The sequence below is a fragment of the Cryptotermes secundus genome, unplaced genomic scaffold (genome assembly GCF_002891405.2).
Source record: "Cryptotermes secundus unplaced genomic scaffold, Csec_1.0 scaffold258, whole genome shotgun sequence".
Classification (NCBI taxonomy): Eukaryota; Metazoa; Arthropoda; class Insecta; order Blattodea; family Kalotermitidae; genus Cryptotermes; species Cryptotermes secundus.
Window position 1 is genome coordinate 881,729 of NW_019730106.1, and position 18,694 is coordinate 900,422.

At 39.3% G+C, this 18,694-nt stretch overlaps 1 protein-coding gene across 1 annotated transcript in view; it reads left to right on the forward strand.

The window, feature by feature from the left end:
- Nucleotides 1-226: 226 nt before the first annotated feature.
- The window catches only part of LOC111866037 (glyoxalase domain-containing protein 4), a 20,418-nt gene continuing 1,950 nt past the window's right edge, over nt 227-18,694 (forward strand). Inside the window, exons 1-5 of the mRNA XM_023854545.2 lie at nt 227-496; nt 1,749-1,798; nt 3,656-3,921; nt 7,178-7,333; nt 11,023-11,198. Of these exons, the coding sequence (XP_023710313.1) occupies nt 407-496; nt 1,749-1,798; nt 3,656-3,921; nt 7,178-7,333; nt 11,023-11,198 (738 nt within the window). The 5' untranslated portion in view covers nt 227-406. The remainder of the gene's footprint in view (nt 497-1,748; nt 1,799-3,655; nt 3,922-7,177; nt 7,334-11,022; nt 11,199-18,694) is intronic.

Below are 18,694 nucleotides of genomic sequence, written 5' to 3' on the forward strand. Positions count from 1 at the left end.
TTTATTCTTCTACCCTGAAGATGGAGGTGATATATTCCTTCGAAACATCGGTTGACTTTCACTGGACTGCATGGCAGTAAAGCCCAAAAGACAGAACTCCTCAGATAATATCATCCAGCTGCTCATAATCCGTGATGTACTTTGCTGGCCTGCAGTAGCTTGGGAAATTTGCGTTTGTAGTGTTGGTGCTTCAGAAGTTGTCTATGGTCGGCAGAAAATTGGCAGGCAACTGTCGAGGAATGTCAGTGGTCAAGGATTACTTTTGCATAATGCTATCTTTGTGGAGGTTGTGGAGCGCGTCGCGCATGAGTTGGTGCCTTGGTTGAGTTGAGTGGAACGAATTGATGTTCTGGTTGTATAAAATTTATTTAAGTAATTCGCAGTATTTTATCACTCAGTAATAAAAATGATATCAGGGAGAGCTTTGCATTTTGTTTTTAAAGTAGCAGATAGAACATTGACTTCGAAGTTTTATCGGGAGATCTTGGGCATGAAGGTAAGTAATTCTCTTGCGTTGTGACGTTTATAACTGAGCGGAAATTCGGCGTGAAATTGAGTCTGAAAGCATACAGTTCACCTCTAGTCGTAAATTAATTCGTAGCTTAGTATCACTGTAGGCGTAAATTGCATATTACTGCACCCATCCCGGTGTTTAACTAAGCCAAATGAAATGAAGTGGGATCAACCCAACCCCCACAACCCTTTGCCCAATTTGCACATTGTGTTACGAAAGTTATGCATTTGTTTGCATTCATTTCTTCTTCTTCTTCTTTTTTTTTAAATAGAGGGATCTCTTGAAAGGTGCATATAATTTCAAATTGTATGGAAGATCTAAGAACTCTTTTTTTTTTAAGTGGGACTCAACAACTAAAATTCAAATTTATTTTTGCACAGGGGTAGGAACAGGAATAGAAGAAATTACATAAGTGTGTGTATATATATAGTAACCTGCCAGTGGTCAGGAGGGTTTCAGTTTCTCATCACAATTCTGTTTTTCCCCATTCAAACTCATACTTCCTCTAAAGTATAAGTTTAAGTTTAAGTTTCATATTTGCAAAATTGTTTACACTGTGGTCTTTTGGGTTGTGACACACTGCGGTATGGTAGGTGGGTACTGATTACCTGGTATTGTAACCCAGAAGGTCACAATATGACTGTAGTTTCATATTCAGGTAGAGGGTAAGATGCAGCATCTGGATCATAAGGGAAGTGATAGTGATTGAGCTGCACCCTATTGACATGAAGAGGAAAGATGGCTTTTCTTTGAGCAGGTTATGGAAGGTTCTTATCCACTTCCTGAAGGAAAGGGAGGTTTTCTCAATGGACAAGATACTTCCTCCTGAGGGAACAAGGGCCCTTAAAAGGGTTTTTTTTTATTCCATTTCCTTCTTGTTATGATAATATTGTGGTCCTGAAAATAGCTCTTATTATCACTTTTTATTGGCTGTGACTTGGTTCTGTCCCTCCAGTAGATATAAGTGATCACTGTCCTTGGAACCTGCCTGTGTGACCCAAGACAGTTGTAGCTCCAAAATACTTGTATCAGCCTACAAGACTACCAAGTGTCCCAACCCAGAAGATCACAGTCTGATCTCAAACATGCATGGTGACAGTATACAGATTCTGGTGTCAAAAATGGATCATGCCCCCCCCCCCCTCCATACTGGGATGCAAGTGTAGATTTTATTATTGGTTTGCAGAAGTGTGTTTTTTTTTTTTTTAAGAGCACCTATAAATCTTGTTTTAAGGTCCTGAGGCACGAGGAGTTCAAAGAAGGCTGTGATGCTGCATGCAATGGGTAACTATCAGAGTTTTTCATTTCATTTTATTTCATTTTATTATCATTCAACAATCCATACATACAGGTATTACAACCATTTGGATAGGGAAATTGTCAGTTTTACATCTAATTCTCGTGCATATCTTTACAGTATACACTGTACCACCCTAATATAGGGGGTTTGTCATCTGAAAAATATCATCTAGATCTAGTTGGTGCTTAATACACTATAATTTTATCTGCATACATTTTCACAGTGGCCAGTGAGTTATGTAATTAGAATTGTGTATGGTAAGGCTAGTAACATTGGATAAAACCTAAATTCAGTGATATGTTAGGAGGATTTAGTGAGTTGGAATGTTTCATATTGGGTTCAGCAACTGGAAACAACGCTTAAACTCAGCAACAATTATTATATGGTCACCATATTGTAATGTTTATTGTGCATCAGGATATTTATTGTCTCAATTTCAGTAGCCACTGAAGATCTCGATGGCAGCTTATTCTTATAGATTCTAAAGGGTTCCATATGACACTCACAATTACCGGTCTTTGAACTTTATCAATTGTCTGGTATTCTAAAAAAAGCATTAGAGAACACAACGTTTTGGAAACTGGATCTGTTTCTGTCCAGTGATTGAGATTAGCTCTTTCTAAGAGACACAACAGAGTAGGTGTCTTCAGCCTCACCTGAGGGTGGAAACATCCAGAGTCCGAAACATTGTGTTCTCTGGTGTTTTTAGATACTAGATGATGGATAAAGTCCAGAAACCCAGAAATTCTCAGTTTGTTCTTTTCCAGTACTGTTTTACTGTATGCCATTGTACTGTCCTATTCTTGCATCTCACACTGCCATCATTGAAGTAACTTCATGTCGAGCGATCCACACTATTTCATATCTGTTTACACACACCTGCTGTATGCTGCTTCCAAGTTCATGATGGGATTTGATAGCTCTCTTGAGAACTCCACAACACTTTCGTACAGATTAAGGCCTTCTAGAAACATCTCACAGGTACACAGTCATCTTCGGCTGGTACTGTAGGGTGCGCAGCTCACAAAGAATCTAGAAACCGATTGGTGGGGTGTTGAAGTTGAAAAGTGTCCAGAAACAGGTACACATGTATGCTCCGCCCCTGAACTCAGGTCACGTGACACTATTATGAAGTTGTTTTATCTTTTCTGTAATGGTGGACACACAATATCTGTCACTGGGAGATGAAACTAGATTGATGGTGAAGACTCCTGTCATTAATGAGATATTTATTAATGGATGGCGTGATGCAATAGGACATCCCTTTTTCACATGAGAACATAACTTCATATTGGTAAGAAAACTGGTGGTCAAATTTTACTCCAGAGCAAAACCCTTTGGCCCAAATTGAGTCCACAGATTTGTCACCAGTTTTCACAAACCAACACATGGTTTTAGCTGTAATGTGTAAACCGAAGGTCATAACTTCTGGCTTCTTTACAAATTAGTGGCTGGTGACAGTTTTGGTCCATCACAGAGTTAACCATACATTTCTCCCCTAATCCTGTCATTTGTTATACTATGAAAGAAGGTATTATATGACATGTTAAATTTAAAATCTCTAACCTAGTATTGAGAAACCACTTTAGATGAAAATTAACTTTTTCAGTTATTGTATACAGGTTTCAGAGCAGTAGGCAGTAATTTTATGTAATTGTTTGGTATTTTGTAAAACCTATCACTACCACTGTCACTACCAGTACAAGAATCACTTCCTTATGAGGTGCCTGGTTATACGTAGTTTGAATTGGGTAACATATTTATTGTAGCATACATTTATGCATTATATGTAGTTTTTGTCTCATTACATAAGATTGTGTGTATATTTGTTTTTCTTTTAGTCCATATGACAATAGGTGGAGTAAGACCATGGTTGGGTATGGCCCAGAAGATACTCACTTTGTTGTGGAACTGACATACAATTATGGTGTTACATCATATGACAAGGGAAATGACTTATTGGGATTGACAATACGATCTAAAGAAGCTATAGAGAGAGCCAAAGCCCAAGGCTGGCCTTTGAAAGAGGAGGGTGGACATCATGTTTTGGAGGCTCCTGGAGGCTACAGATTCTTACTCATTAATGAACCCCAACCATTAGACAAAGGTAGAATATGCCAGCTGCATAGTTGATTTTTTTTTTTTTTGCATTGCTTGATGTGTTGGCCGGATTTCTGTCCTCTGCTCTCATACTAACATCCATGAAATGCAGCTTCATAGAACTTCTAATCATTATGTAAACTTGTTCTATCTCTTGAGGTTTTCATGGCAGTGACTATGAAGAAAGCAGTCTTCTGGGATGTGGCACCGTGTAGATATTGTGTTAACTGACCATTTCAGAGGAACGTATCGCCTCCATATTCAGGTCAGAAGAAGAAGAAATCTGCATGTGAACTAGCACACAGATTTCTTATTTTTATTCTGTCCTGAAGATGGAGGCGATACGTTCCTCTGAAACGTCACTTAACACAATATCTCCATGGCGCCACATCCCAGAAAACTGCTTTCTTCTTGTTCTAGCTCAGTCTCCTGTCTCCATGATATGAGTCTGGTGAGGATCAGGTCATGTGAAATGAAATATATGTACTTTGTCAGACAGTTATGTTGTAAAGTCAGTAGAATATTATGTGATGCCTTCAGGTGACTGTGATCTGTAAAACCCACAATTTGTAGCATGCTGTTTTCAGGGATGTGTCTTTTTAAAAGTGCTGTAAATAATGCATACAAGAGGCATGAGAGACTAGGAGTTCCAGGCAGAACTCAAAGCGCAGGACTTTCAGTTTCACATATCTTGTTATTTTTATGTAATGTTAAGTTTTTTTTTCTCCTGGCACTACAGCCCCGGTGGGCCTAGGCCTACCTCCACAAAATTCTCCTTTCGCTTCGGTTTTTCTAGATCTTACATATATGGTAGGACTCCTTGGGCGAGTGATCAGCTCGTCGCAAGGCCTCTACCTGTAGACAAACACAGAAAAACGCACACAAACATCCATGCCCTGAGTGGGATTCGAACCCACGATCTCGGCTTCCGAGTGAGCGAAGACAGTGCATGCCTTAGACCGCTCGGCTACCGTGACCGGCAATGTTAAGTTTACAGTCCCACAATAAAAGCAGTTGAACTCATAGGTTAGCATTCCTCGGTATATACAGAGACAGTTGTTGGATTGACTCCTGCTCAAATCAAAATGCTTTTATTGCTTGCAATTGCAGATATATTATAGATTGGTGGTGGTTGTGAGGGCAGCAGTAGTAGTATTGGGAGGAAGAAGTTGGTGTGTAAGTACAGATTCTGTGTGTGTTAAATTTGTCAAACGTATCCTCAAAGTTTTGTACTCTTGCCATATTTGTAATTATCTTTTAACTTGAACATAATTTGCTGGTATGTGTATAATCTTTCTGCACACAATATTTCATATTCTTGTTTCCACTCCTTATCCAGTAATTATCACTGCCAATCTGAAAGCTAAATGAAATTCTTAAGAAGACTGCACAGTGTTTTTGCTTTATGTTCTATAAAAAGAACTGGTTGATCAGAGATTACATATTTTTTTAAATCTGTTATTATAAATCATTTGAGGACCATACATTAAAGTGGCACTAGAATCACTCCAATTTCATGCACAATGTTGATATTACTAACTATACAAAATTAAAAATTATAAGGTTAATGTAGACTTTGACAGCACAACATTAATACCGTTATGACATGAAAGTCAATTTTTCAAAAGAGTTGACAGAATAGTGATATCATGAGCCTACTTTTTCCCTTAAGAAAGAAAATTGGGCTGGGAAGGAGGCAAGAATATTACAAAGAGAATAGTTTTCACACCTCATTGGCCTTCTGTAGTGAATATTGGGTTAAGGTTTGACTCTTATCTGACAACATTTCCAAGGTTTGGTGTATACCTTAGTTTTTTAGACAGTCTTCTCAGAATAGAAAAGAACATTCTCTGTGAAAGTCATGTCTCTTCAGCTGTCTGGGGCCCAAAATCAGGACTTAACACTTTTGGAGAGATGGGCGACTATAACCAGAAGTTACTGGGCAGTCTGATTTTTAACCATATTGAACCACAGTTAACTTAGTTTAGATGAGACTGTAAATGGACATATCCACATATCCCATAAATCATTTCACAGATTTTATCGAAGCTCAGAATTAGACTTTCACCAGAAATTATTTTACAATTCCGATTTTCAGCCATATTGATCCATAAGAAAGCACAGGTTGTGTGAGGCTATAAATAGACATTTCCATGTATCTCATAAGCCCTTTCACAGTTTTTTTTTTTGCGTGCCAGACTAGGTTGAAGGAAATTGCATAATGAAGAGCTTCATAACTTGTACGCTTCTCCAAGTATAATCAGAGTCATCGAGTCAAGGAGGATGAGATGGGCAGGGTCTGTAGCATGAATGGTGGCAACGACGATTGAATATAAGATATTGGTGGGAAAGCCGGAAGGAAGGAGACCACTGGGGAGACCAAGACGTAGGTGGGTGGACAGTATTAAAATGGATTTTAGAGAGAGAGGTTGGGATGGTATGGATTGGATAGCTCTGGCTCTGGATTGGAACCAGTAGAGGTCTTTTGCGAACACAGTAATGAACCTCTGGGTTCCATAAAATGCTGGCAAATTTTTGAGTAGCTGCACAGATGGCAGCTTTTCAAGAAGGGCTCAGCTCCATTAGTGGGCGACTGAGAGTTTCACTAAATCTTGTGCATTTTTTATTTTTGGCTATATTGATTCTTAAGAAAGCCTGCTTCACATAGGGCCATAAATGGGCTTGTTAGTGTATCCCATGAACCCTTCAACACATTGTTGAAATTTGATATTGAATTGAATTATATGGGAGACTTTTCACTGATTTGTATTTTATTATTCTCATTCCTTCTTAAGCAGGTGATATTAAACTCCAAAGAAGGCTGTGGGTAATTCTGTGTTCTACAGTTTGGGTACACCCTTTCCAATCTTTTTTCTGCTTTTGCTGCTCAAGTGATTTTGTTACTAGATGAATGTCAGAAATTTGTTTTGGTGTGTGGTATCAAAGCTTGTGGTTTGAATTATATGTAACATTTTAAAGAGTTGTTATTTAAAGGTTTAATTTATGTAGCAGACATATTTTAACTTGTGAGAGCATATAAGGATCATAAAATATGAAGGATTTGAGGTTCTCATATTGGTGGCTATAATGATTGGCATCTTCTGTGTAGGATGTGATGCATATAATCGAGATCATTACCGTATGTTAGTCTGATGGAACATTCTGGCAGGCTACATCTGTCACATTTCATAGAACAGTCATTTGTATCATAAAATATGTTTGTTGTGTGTTATTATTTCTAATCATGAATTATTTGATCAAAGATCCTGTTGAAAAGGTGGCCCTAGCTAGCTCTAATTTGCAGCAGTCAATTGATTATTGGAATGGAATTCTTGGGTTGAAAATCTACAGTCAGAATGACAACAAGGTTCTTCTTGGATTTTCTGATGATCAGACCAAGCTGGAACTTGAAGACATTGGTAAGAATATATTGTTATATAATATATTATATAATTTAAGGCTTTTTAGGGGAGCAGTGGATTTTAATGCTAAACTGAGGATAATTTTGAAGGCGGAAATGGGATCATTGAAGTTGAGCATAACATGAGGGAAACCTTAACTTGAGGAACACTAAATGGTATTTCCACTATATATATTTTTGTCTCACATAGAAAGCAACTGTTAACATCTTAGACAGTTTAGAAGTATTCAGTATTCTAAATCATCTTTCAGTTTAGTAGTGAAACAAGGTGATAGCATAGTGAGTTCCCAGTCTGTTACATAACAAAATTTTTGGTGTGTTTGTCATTTCAAAACTTAGTTTTGCAAGTACTAAAAATTTGTACAGTAAGTTATAGGTATTTACAAATTTCTACATGACTGCTTCTTGTTCTCTGCCAAGTTTCACTTCCAAAAAGTGTTGCTATTTAGAATGCAAAGTTTGCACTTGATATATTACTGCCTTTACATATTTTTATTTTACCTTATTTCTTAAACTTAGCAAACAATTCAAATCAGTAGATATTGCAACACTGATGGAAGTAACATGTAACAGCATAAGTGGGAGAAGCAGTCTTCAGGAAGAAGAGTGATGTTAAATTGACACTTTGTTACATACTGTAACGTGTTTTGTTACTGAAGACGCTGTTTGGATTGTTAATTGGTTTATTTAACAACCTACCAGTCTCGGCTACAATTATTTATAACATAGTTGTGGGGTTTCACACTTTATAACCCTAATCACAATAATCTGTTCACACTGTTGCGGGGTTTCACAATTTATAACTCCATTCGCAAATCAATTCACTCTGTCTTCAGTAGTCTACACGTATTCATTACGGGAGCTTTACAAGTCTCTCTCTCTCACACACTCACTGTCTTCGGCGGCTGCTATATTTCACGGTGCCACTCCTTAACACACACTAACTCGTTCACTGCTGACTGGAGAACTCACTTCGGCGGCTGATACGCTTTAACTGACTTCAACTGCACTCGGCAACGGCCACATTTCAACTCAACTCCGTAGGCAGTGTGGTTCACTTATATAGTCGCAGCGCTTGCCTGTTATGCAATCGGTACCGCTGTTGGCTGTTACCCGTGTCACAGGTGTGTTGCGTGTTATGTCACTCCGGAGGGGGGGGGCGGAGCACTGACTCATCCACCACGTCACTGTGGCCAGAGTTGCCACATCACTGCTGGGTAGGGAGGGGTTGTCCTCCATTGCGCAACATGTCACGCTGCTCCCTCCTTAAGGTTGTTCGTCCCGAATAGCCTAATGGTGCACCCCCATTCCTTTGCTTTGGAGGCTGTTCTTGCAACATGTGTTCTCCGGCCATTACGATATAATCAAGACTTGATGACATCAAACCATGCGAGGACCATTCAGAAAGTAACATCCGTTTGTTTTAGGCAACAAATATTAGAGTAGGGAAGAGCTTGTGCATGCAAGGTAGCATCACATGACATAACTGGTCACCTGGTATATGTTCTTGCCTCTACAGAGTGAGTTATGATGTGTCCTGCAGTTGATAATCCCACCAGCTGTGAGATTCTCGCTGTTAATCGCCTTCTTCACGATAAAAACATGAGTGCTCTGGAAATCCATCATGAATTATGTGTGGCAGTTTACAGCGAACATGTAGTGAGTGAAGTAACTGTAAGACAGTGGTGTAGAATGTTCAAAGATGGGTGGGCAAACAAATGTTCACGATGAAGAGCAAAGCAGCTGGCCAGCCATCTGTAATGATTGGTGATTTTGTGCAAAGGGTTGACCAAGAAAATTGTGAAAAATGGCACTTCAGAATTTTAGAACTTTTGTGTGAATTTCCACAAATTTCATGCACTCTTCAGCTTTGTTTTAACTTTTTTTAGAGTGATAACCATAAAGATGGCAATGGATTTCTCAGTCTGATTGTATGAGTAACAGGTGATGAAACCTGGATTTCATTTGTAAATGTTGAAGACAAAGAGCAGTCAAATCAGTGGATGCACACACATTCATCAAACAAGCCAAAAACGTTTAAACAAACGTTGTGTGCCTGAAAGCTGATTGATGGTAACTGTTTTCAAGAGGAGGAAAGGAGTTCTAATGTTGGAATTCATGCAACAAGGGACCACAATAATGTCACAAGTGTATTGTATGTGAAACGATAAAAAACACTGTAGGGCCAATCAGAACGAAAGGTGTGGAATGCTGACACACAGTGTAGTGTTTCTCCATTACAGTGAGCACCCACATACAGCCGTTCACACTCAGCACTGCTGGAGCATTCAACTGGGAGTTGTTTGACCACCCTTCTTACAGCCCTGATCTCACTCCGAGTGACTACCACCTGTTTACCCACCTGAAGAACTTGTTGGGATCACAGCTCTTCCACAGTAAAGAGGAGTTGATGGAAGGTGTTCAAATGTGGCTGAGCTCACAGGTGGCAGACTTCTTTGACACAGGCATACAAGAACTAATTTCTTAATACAAGTGCCTCAATTCTGGCAGTGACTACATTGAGAAATAACTCGAGTATTTACATACTTTTATATACTATTTCATTCTCATTGCTTGTTTTATTAACAGCTCACCAGAGGTTACTTTCTGAATAGCCCTTGTAAAACAAGTAACTCAACTGACAGTATTGAGATTGAGATTTCAAAATGACTGTAGGTCATATGGCACAGTGCTAGTCCTTAAACATGAACTTTATCTTGTAAAGCACACTGATCACTGTATATACCATCTATGAGAGTAAATCAATAAGTAAGCTACAAATGGATACAGAACTTAAACAAATAAGAATACTGGTTTGAAAAATACTTTTAGTTCTCAACATAAAATCCCTGTACATTGAGGCACTTGTCCCATCGTTTCACAAGCCCCTGAAGACCAGCAGCATAAAATTCTTTGGGCTGCTGTCGGAACCAGGCGGAGACTTCCCTTTCTACAGCTTCATCATTGGGAAAATGTTCAGCCGAAAGATGATGTTTAAGAGGGCCGAACAAATGGAAGTCGCTTGGAGCAAGGTTGGGGCTATACAGAGGATTCTTGAGGGCTTCCCACTTGAAATTTCACAGCATCTCATTTGTCTTGTTGGCAGTACGGGGACACGTGTTGTCATGCAAGAGCAACACGCCTTTGGTGAGGAGTCCTGGTCGCTTCCGTTGAATGGCCTTACGAAGGTTCCTGAGGATGTTACAGTAGGAGTCAGCATTTATGTCTCCTACTGTAACATCCTCAGGATGTAAATGTTCCATGTAAAGGGAAGTCACTGCCCGGTTCCGACAGCAGCCCAAAGAATTTTATGCTGCTGGTTTTCAGGGGCTTGTGAAATGATGGGACAAGTGCCTCAATGTAAAGGGAGATTATGTTGAAAAATAAAAGCAATTTTCAAATCAATACTCTTATTTGTTTAAGTTCTTTATCCATTTGTAACTTACTTGTTGACTTACCTACGTATATCTTCACTCCCTCATGGATCTTAATAGCGTTGTGATTAGTTAATAAGCACACAGAAAAATTTACGTCTTTTGTGTTCATATTTTGCCTAGAATGCATTTTTTATCTTTCTTAGAATAAGCAGCAGTTATTTCCCTATATAGAATTAACCAGTTGGTCTTTGTAATGGAAACACATTTTGTTTCCTGTGAGGTAGAAATTGATTTTATTTCTATTTGAAAGGTACCACTGTGGAGCATGCCAAGGCATATGGACGCATTGCCTTTTCATGCCCTTTTAAAGAACAGCCACAAATAGATGAAAAGATTAAAGCCACAAACCACAAGATATTGACACCACTTATATCACTGGACACACCAGGGAAAGCAACAGTGCGAGTCATCATATTAGCTGATCCGGTAAGGGTAAACGGTACATCAGATTCCTGTATGGTTGGAAGTATCTTAGAAATTGAAATTGTTTAGGTAGGATGTTACTGAGGTATCGTAGGAGGTCTGTAGTTTTCATAAGTCCCTCCAGGTAAATGCCAGTAGGACCTCAAATTAGACCACATCCTTTCCAATCATTCATCATCCAACCATTTATCACTGTATATACAACCTCTTTATTTGATCGTCACAACACAGGAAATATAGAACTTCAAGGACAATGCTCAGTATAGTTCTGCTACATGTTCTATATTTGCTGTGTTGTGACAGTCAAATAAAGAGGTTGTACATATTGTAACACAGCAGGATGCATGAAATTAAAATTATCACTGCATAGTTTGAAATATTGGTAATGTCATTAAATAAGTCATAAAAAATGCAGTGGAACCTCGCTTAATGAGCATAATTCGTTCCAGAATCTTACTCGTAATGTGAAACAATTTTTCCCATGTAAATTAATGTAAAATACAATAATGCGTTCCATGCCGAAAAAATACTAAAAAAATGTTATGTACAACGTTTATTCAAAGAAAAATATATATGCATTGTTAAGGAGCATGAATCATCTTCATCTTTTCTTCTATATGGAATGAACCAACCTGGAATGCGAATTCGATTTGCAGAAAAAAAAATCGAAATAATTAGTTTATTATTTGTGATACATGAAGGCTGTATAAGAGACATTTGTTTTTGCTGACGCTTCAAAATTTGGTGAAAATGCAACACAGCAGTATCATTAAATAAATTTGTAGCGCGCATAGCCACTGCCTTATTAGGGTGATGCTTCTCAATGTATGATGCAACAGTTTCCCATGGTTTCAGCATTTCTCTAATTGCGCCAGAAGATTGTTGCTTCGCTGTTACCTCCTCCTCCTCCTCCTCTGACACACTCTCCTCCACAACTTCTTGCTGTGAAACATAATGCAACACCAAATCGTGAAAATCGTTGATGTAGACCGATTGTATGTGTGTGCTGGATCAGCCACGCTCACACCTCATTCTCGCTTTTCAATGATTTTACGTTTCATTTCTAAGGTTATTTTTATTCTCTTATGGCTGTCTTTTTGCGGCTTTTTCCTTGGGGACATTTTTGCAAGGGTTATTAAACTTTGCACAAAAAAAAATCACAAATAATATGCCTGAACACAAGTTTGGAAAAATGTGTGATCACAAGCGACACTAACATGCTAGCAGAACGAGTGCTAAACACAGACTGATGTAGCAAGCGCACAATCCTGGACTTCCCCTCTTGTCACTCGTTATGCAAGTCAGTTTTTTCCACTTTGTTTTGCTTTTTATGAGAGGTGCTCGTTAAGCAAGGTTCCACTGTAAATAAATAAGTGAGCCCACCCCAGCTATATACGAGGGTTGTACTAAAAATCATGAGCAACAATTTTTTGTAAAGTAACATGATTTTTAATTGACAAACCAAATACACCACCTCAATCTACAGACCTTTCTTTATTTTTCCACATAATCACCACTTCTTTGTACACATTTCTCCCAGCGTTCTGGGAGTTTGAAAATTCTCCTTCTGTAAAATTCTCTTCCAGCCATCCAAAGACACTGACGCACTGCTTTCTGAATTGCCTCCCTTGTCTCAAAACGTTGTCCACGCAGCTGATCCTTCACAAATCCGAAAAGATGGTAGTTGGAGGTTGCCAGATCAGGGCTATACGTGGAAGAACTTCCCACCCCATCTTTGCAATTGCTTCCAATGTGGGGCGAGCATTGTCATGCAGGATGATGATGTTTCGTCCCGGATGTTTATCGCGCAATGCATGACAGAGGTTGTGCAGCGTCTGGACATAACGAGCAGCATTGATGGTGTGCCCAGGTTCCAGAAATTCAGCCAGAATAAACCCCTCTGCATCCCAGAAGACTGTGTCCATCACTTTCGCAGCTGATGGCACTGTCTTTGCCTTCTTTTTTGACGGAGAATGCAAATGGTGCCATTTCATTTCAGGCTCAAAATAGTGAAACCAGCTTTTGTCACCTGTCACAATACAGAGCAAAAAATCATCGCCTTCGTGTTGATATCTCTGCAGCAGTTCTGAGGTGATGGCTTTTCGCTGACCTTTGTCGTCTTCAGTCAATAACCGCGGGACCCAATGAGCACAAACTTTCCTGTAGCCCAAGCTTTCAATCATCTCGTGTACAGCACTGTGCCTTATTCCAAGTTTTTGGGCTGTTGTGTCCACAGTCACACGCCTGTCATCTTGAATGATCTCATCCACTCTATCCTTGTTGCGTTCAGTTGAGGCTGTTCGAGGACGACCAATCCGAGGCTCATCTTCGATGCTGGTAGTCCCATCTTTGAAATGTTTCACCCATCTTCGAACACTGCTTGCACCCATGCGCACACTTCCATAAGAACGCTGAAGTCTGGTGAATTTCTGCAGCAAGGATTTCCTCTTTCACAAGAAATTCAATGACAGCACACTGGTGAAACAACATATCGTCAGCCATTTTGTAAGGAGTGATACTGGTCACGTGATGCAAGCTATTGACATCACAAGACACTCAAGGTTAACACAACAGCTGGTTCCACCTACCACCATACTCTCTTTCGTCTGCTGTTCCCAGGTTGCATGCAAAAAAAGTTGCTCATGACTTTCGGTACGTCCTACGTATATTGTAGTGTCATGTTTTGGGACAATTAGTGTTTCACTGTTAGTAGCCATTTACGATCTTGATATCACCTTATTTTTCTTCATCCTGTGCCACTGCACCCCCCTCTTCATATGTCTTACACCGAAATAACTTCCAAGTCACAGCATTTCTGGCTTCACATCTTGTTCTCCACACACGACCATAGTCAGACTGCCTAACTTCTCATAGCCTTGCAACTACAGTTTTATGCATTTTATGACTTTGGAAACAGTTGTGCCATCATGGCTAAATGAGGCATTTGCAAAGAAGTCTAGAATGAAGGGGGAAAGCGAATTTCAGTGTTTCCAGAAAGAAGGGCATATGCACACTGGCATGTGATGCTCCCTCATGCTCAGTTTGTATAACAGTGTATTTCAACTTTTATATCACAGTGGTCATACACACTTTTTTGAGATGGGTACCTTGAAGTGAAGTGGTGTTGTTAAGAAGATTGCTTGTAATGACAGAATTATTGCTCTGAAGTTAAAGGCGGAACCGGTAGATATACTGATTATACAAGTGTACATGCCAACATCAGAGTATGAAGATGATGAAGTGGAAAAAGTGTATGACACAATTGAAGAAATTCTTCAGGAAGATGGAAGAGGAGACACAAACAGCATCATATTGGGAGACTGGAACAGCATTGTTGGAGATGAACCATATCAGAATATTGTTGGATCACATGGACTAGGAAGACGGAATCACAGAGGTCAAATGCTTATTGACTTTTGTGAACGAAATGGATTGATTGTTACCAACACTTGGTTCAAGAAGCCAAAGAGAAGAATTTACACATGGAAGGCACCTGGGGATTGGAAGAGGCATCAGCTGGACTACATCCTTGTGAAACATCGATTCAGAAACAGTGTGAAGGATGTGAAGACGCTTCCTGGGGCAGACATTGACTCTGACCACAACTTGCTGGTTGCCAAGTTCCGAACCAGGTTGAAGAAAATTATAGGATTTCGAAAGCGCAGACCCAGATGGGATTTGGAGAAGTTATATGCTCAAAGACAAAGCGTGCAAGAGACTCTAGAAGAGAAACTCGGTGCAATTGAAGGTGAAAGCGGAAATGCTGAAGCGCAGTGGAACGATATAAAAGAATGCATGTTAGATACTATCAGTGATTTGGTAGGTAAAGTTGAGAAGATAGCAAGAAAACCATGGGTTACACAGGAGATGATGAGTAAAATGGAGGAGCGAAGGAAATGGAAGAATGTCAACAATGAAGAAGGCAGGAGGAAATACAGGAGACTGAGGAATGAATTGAAAAGAGCCACGGACAGGGCCAAAAAGGAATATCTTGAGAAGATATGTAATGAGATTATGGAATTTCAAAGAACAGGCCGTTATGATTTGATGTACATGAAGACAAAAGAACTAGGATGGAAAGAGAATCATGGGATTCAAAATGTTGGCATCGAAGACTCCCAGGGGAATAGAATAGTAGATCAGAGGCAAGTGCTGAAAATTTGGGAAAATTATATTTCAGAACTATATGATCGACCTAATCGGCCAGAAACCTTAGAAGTTGAACCGGAAGAAGAAGTAGATACAGACGAGAAAGGACCATATATTTTACAAAGTGAGGTGGAAAAAGCTATCAAGGAAATGAGGAAGGGAAAGGCTACAGGAGATGATGATGTACCTGGAGATGTGCTCAAGTTACTGGGAGAAGGTGGTTTGAAAACACTGACAAAACTAATGAACACCATATATGAAAGTGGAGAGTGGCCCAAGGACTTTACAGAAGTTACAATGATTGCCTTAAAGAAAAAGACAAAAGCTACAAAATGCAGCGACCATCGCACAATAAGTCTTATTGCACATACAGCAAAGATAATAGCAAAGATACTTAAAAGAAGAATTGAAAGGAAAATAGAGGATGTACTTGGAGAAGATCAGTTTGGATTTAGAAGAGGAAAAGGAACCAGGGATGCAATTGGGATGATGAGAATTATAGCGGAACGAACTTTGGAGATAGATGAAGAACTGTGTGTTTGCTTCATAGACTGGCAGAAGGCATTTGACCGGGTAAACTGGACCAAATTAATGCAGATCCTGAAAGAAACAGGTATCGATTGGCATGAAAGAAGATTGATTAGCAAATTGTACATGGATCAGAAAGTTAGAGTACGACTGGACAGGGGGGAGACAGGAAGTGTGCAGATTGGAAGAGGAGTTCGACAAGGATGCTGTTTATCACCAATTCTGTTCAACTTGTACAGCGAATGCCTTACCAAGGAAGCTCTGGATGGGCTCGGTGACTTCAAAGTAGGAGGGCAAATTATTCAAACTGTGAAATATGCAGATGACCTTGTGTTAATGGCTAAGGAAGAAACTGTGCTACAGGGCATGATTGATAGACTAATTGAAATTGGAAGGTGCTATGGCATGGAAATGAATGTGGAGAAAACAAAAGTAATGAAAATTTCGAGACAACCAACCCCAGTCACAATAAAGATAGACCAAAAACAAGTGGAGAATGTGAAATGTTTTAAATATTTGGGTAGCTTGTTAACAGATGATGGAAGGTGTACTTGTGAAATTAAATCCAGGATTGCCATGGCAAAAGCTGCATTTAGCAAGAAGAAGAATCTTTTTACCAGCAAATTGGACTTAAATTTGAGGAAGAAACTAGTGAAATGCTACATTTGGAGCATAGCTCTGTATGGGGCTGAAACATGGACACTTAGGGCAGTAGATCAGAAACATCTGGAAAGTTTCGAAATGTGGTGTTGGAGAAGAATGGAGAAGATCAGTTGGACCGATTATGTGAGAAATGAAGAAGTGTTAATTAGAGTCAGTGAGCAGAGGAATATCCTACATGAAATAAGAAAACGGAAGGCTAATTGGATTGGTCATGTTTTACGCAGAAACTGCCTTCTAAAAGAAGCTATCGAAGGAAAGATAGATGGGCGGATAGAAGTGACAAGAAGACGAGGAAGAAGACGTAAGAAGATGCTGGATGACCTTGGGGACAGAAGAGGATACTGTCATTTGAAGGAGAAAGCTCTAGATCGCATTAAGTGGAGGAATTGTTTTGAAAGAGACTGTGGACCTGTCGTCTTGACAGATTACTGATGATGATGATGATGACCTTGAAGTGGTGGAATACTGGAACAGATTCTGCAGTATTTACCAAAAGAGTTCTGAGACCAAGAAGACCTTGGAAAAGGTGGAATGTATATGTGAAGTCACAGCAGGCTGATTGCCTGGACCATGAAGTGAAGAATTATTGAAATTAATTGTTGACTGTTAATACAGAGCATCAAGTTTTAAATACTTTGCAATTTTGTAAATTACTGTAAAAGTAAGGTAGGTCTTGAATGAATACTCTCTTGTCTTCATATTTTCACATGTATCTGTGTCTAAAGACGGGGTTCAGATTGGTAACTGGATATACAGGGTGTATCACAACTCAATGGCAAAACTTCAGGAACGGACTCCTCATGTAGAGAGAAGAAAGAAAGTTTATGACAACATGGGTCCAGAAATGCATATAATTACAGAGTAGTAATTGTGTCTGCATGCCACTGAAAAGAATTGGCAGAGGAAAATTTATCACGAAGTAATCACAGGTGACGTCATGATAATAATAGAGCTGTCCTCCCAGTGAAAGGCTGATCCACCGATAGAAAGCACTCATGTCGCCAGTTCTTTTCAGTGGCGTGCAGACACAATTACTACTCTGTAATTATATGCACTGCTGGACCCATGTTGTCATATACTTTTTTCTTCTCTCTATATGAGGAGTCCGTTCCTGAAGTTTTGTCATTGAGTTGTGATACACCCTGTATTAACAACATACAGGTTATAACTACAATTAATTATAACAGTATTGCTGATTTACACAATTTACAATTGCTCCACACTAATCTTCTTAGTTTATTTCCACAAATCTTCACTATCCATTTCCTGGAAACAGATTTATAACACATGAACTATAAAAGTGTCACTAAATCACACACTCCCAATATCACTGTACTACTGCACACATAAAGTCTTAAAATCGCACATTAAATCCTCGCAGGCTGACCTCTTGTCTTCCATACTCCTGGTTCCAATTCACTCTGAACATACAGCTCATGGTTCTCGTGGAACGGACGTGGAGCTACAGCAAACACATATCATGTGATAGCTATCCAGTCAGTCAATTGACGCGTCGGTTGGATCTACAGAAAAACATCTTCCCCTACTGTTGCATGTTGGACCATGTTTACAGTGCTGTTGCCTGGCAACGCATTGATCGAATCTGTTACAATATATACTATTATTGATATTCTGAATGAACTGGTAATATTTGGGTATGTGATGTTAGAATTTATTATGAAAATGAACAAATTGTCAATGAAAAATCCGTCGAGTGTAACAATGTTTTTAGGTCACTTATTTATCTCACTTGACTTACATGTTTCGGTTCAAGAGAAACCATCATCAGAGGCACGTATTACAAACACATGAAAACACTGGCGTTGTTTAATGTACACAGTATGTAAGCTGCGTGGACGCTGTTACAGGTGTCGAAGTGTAAAAGCACAACACTTTCTAGTAGCATTGAATGCACGTACAACTCTTGCATTCCATCTGAAAATTGCCCTCAAATTGAGCCGTCAATGTTAAAATATTTAAAAGTTTTAAAACATTTAAAGTAAAATGTTCGGCTCCTTCTAGTTGATTCGTCCCGATGATGGGAAGTGTCAACTTGAGGTTGTGTAGGCTTATGGTTGGATGTTTCTTACGCGTTGTGTGTTGTGTACTGCACACACACAACACACAACGCGTAAGAAACATCCAACCATAAGCCTACA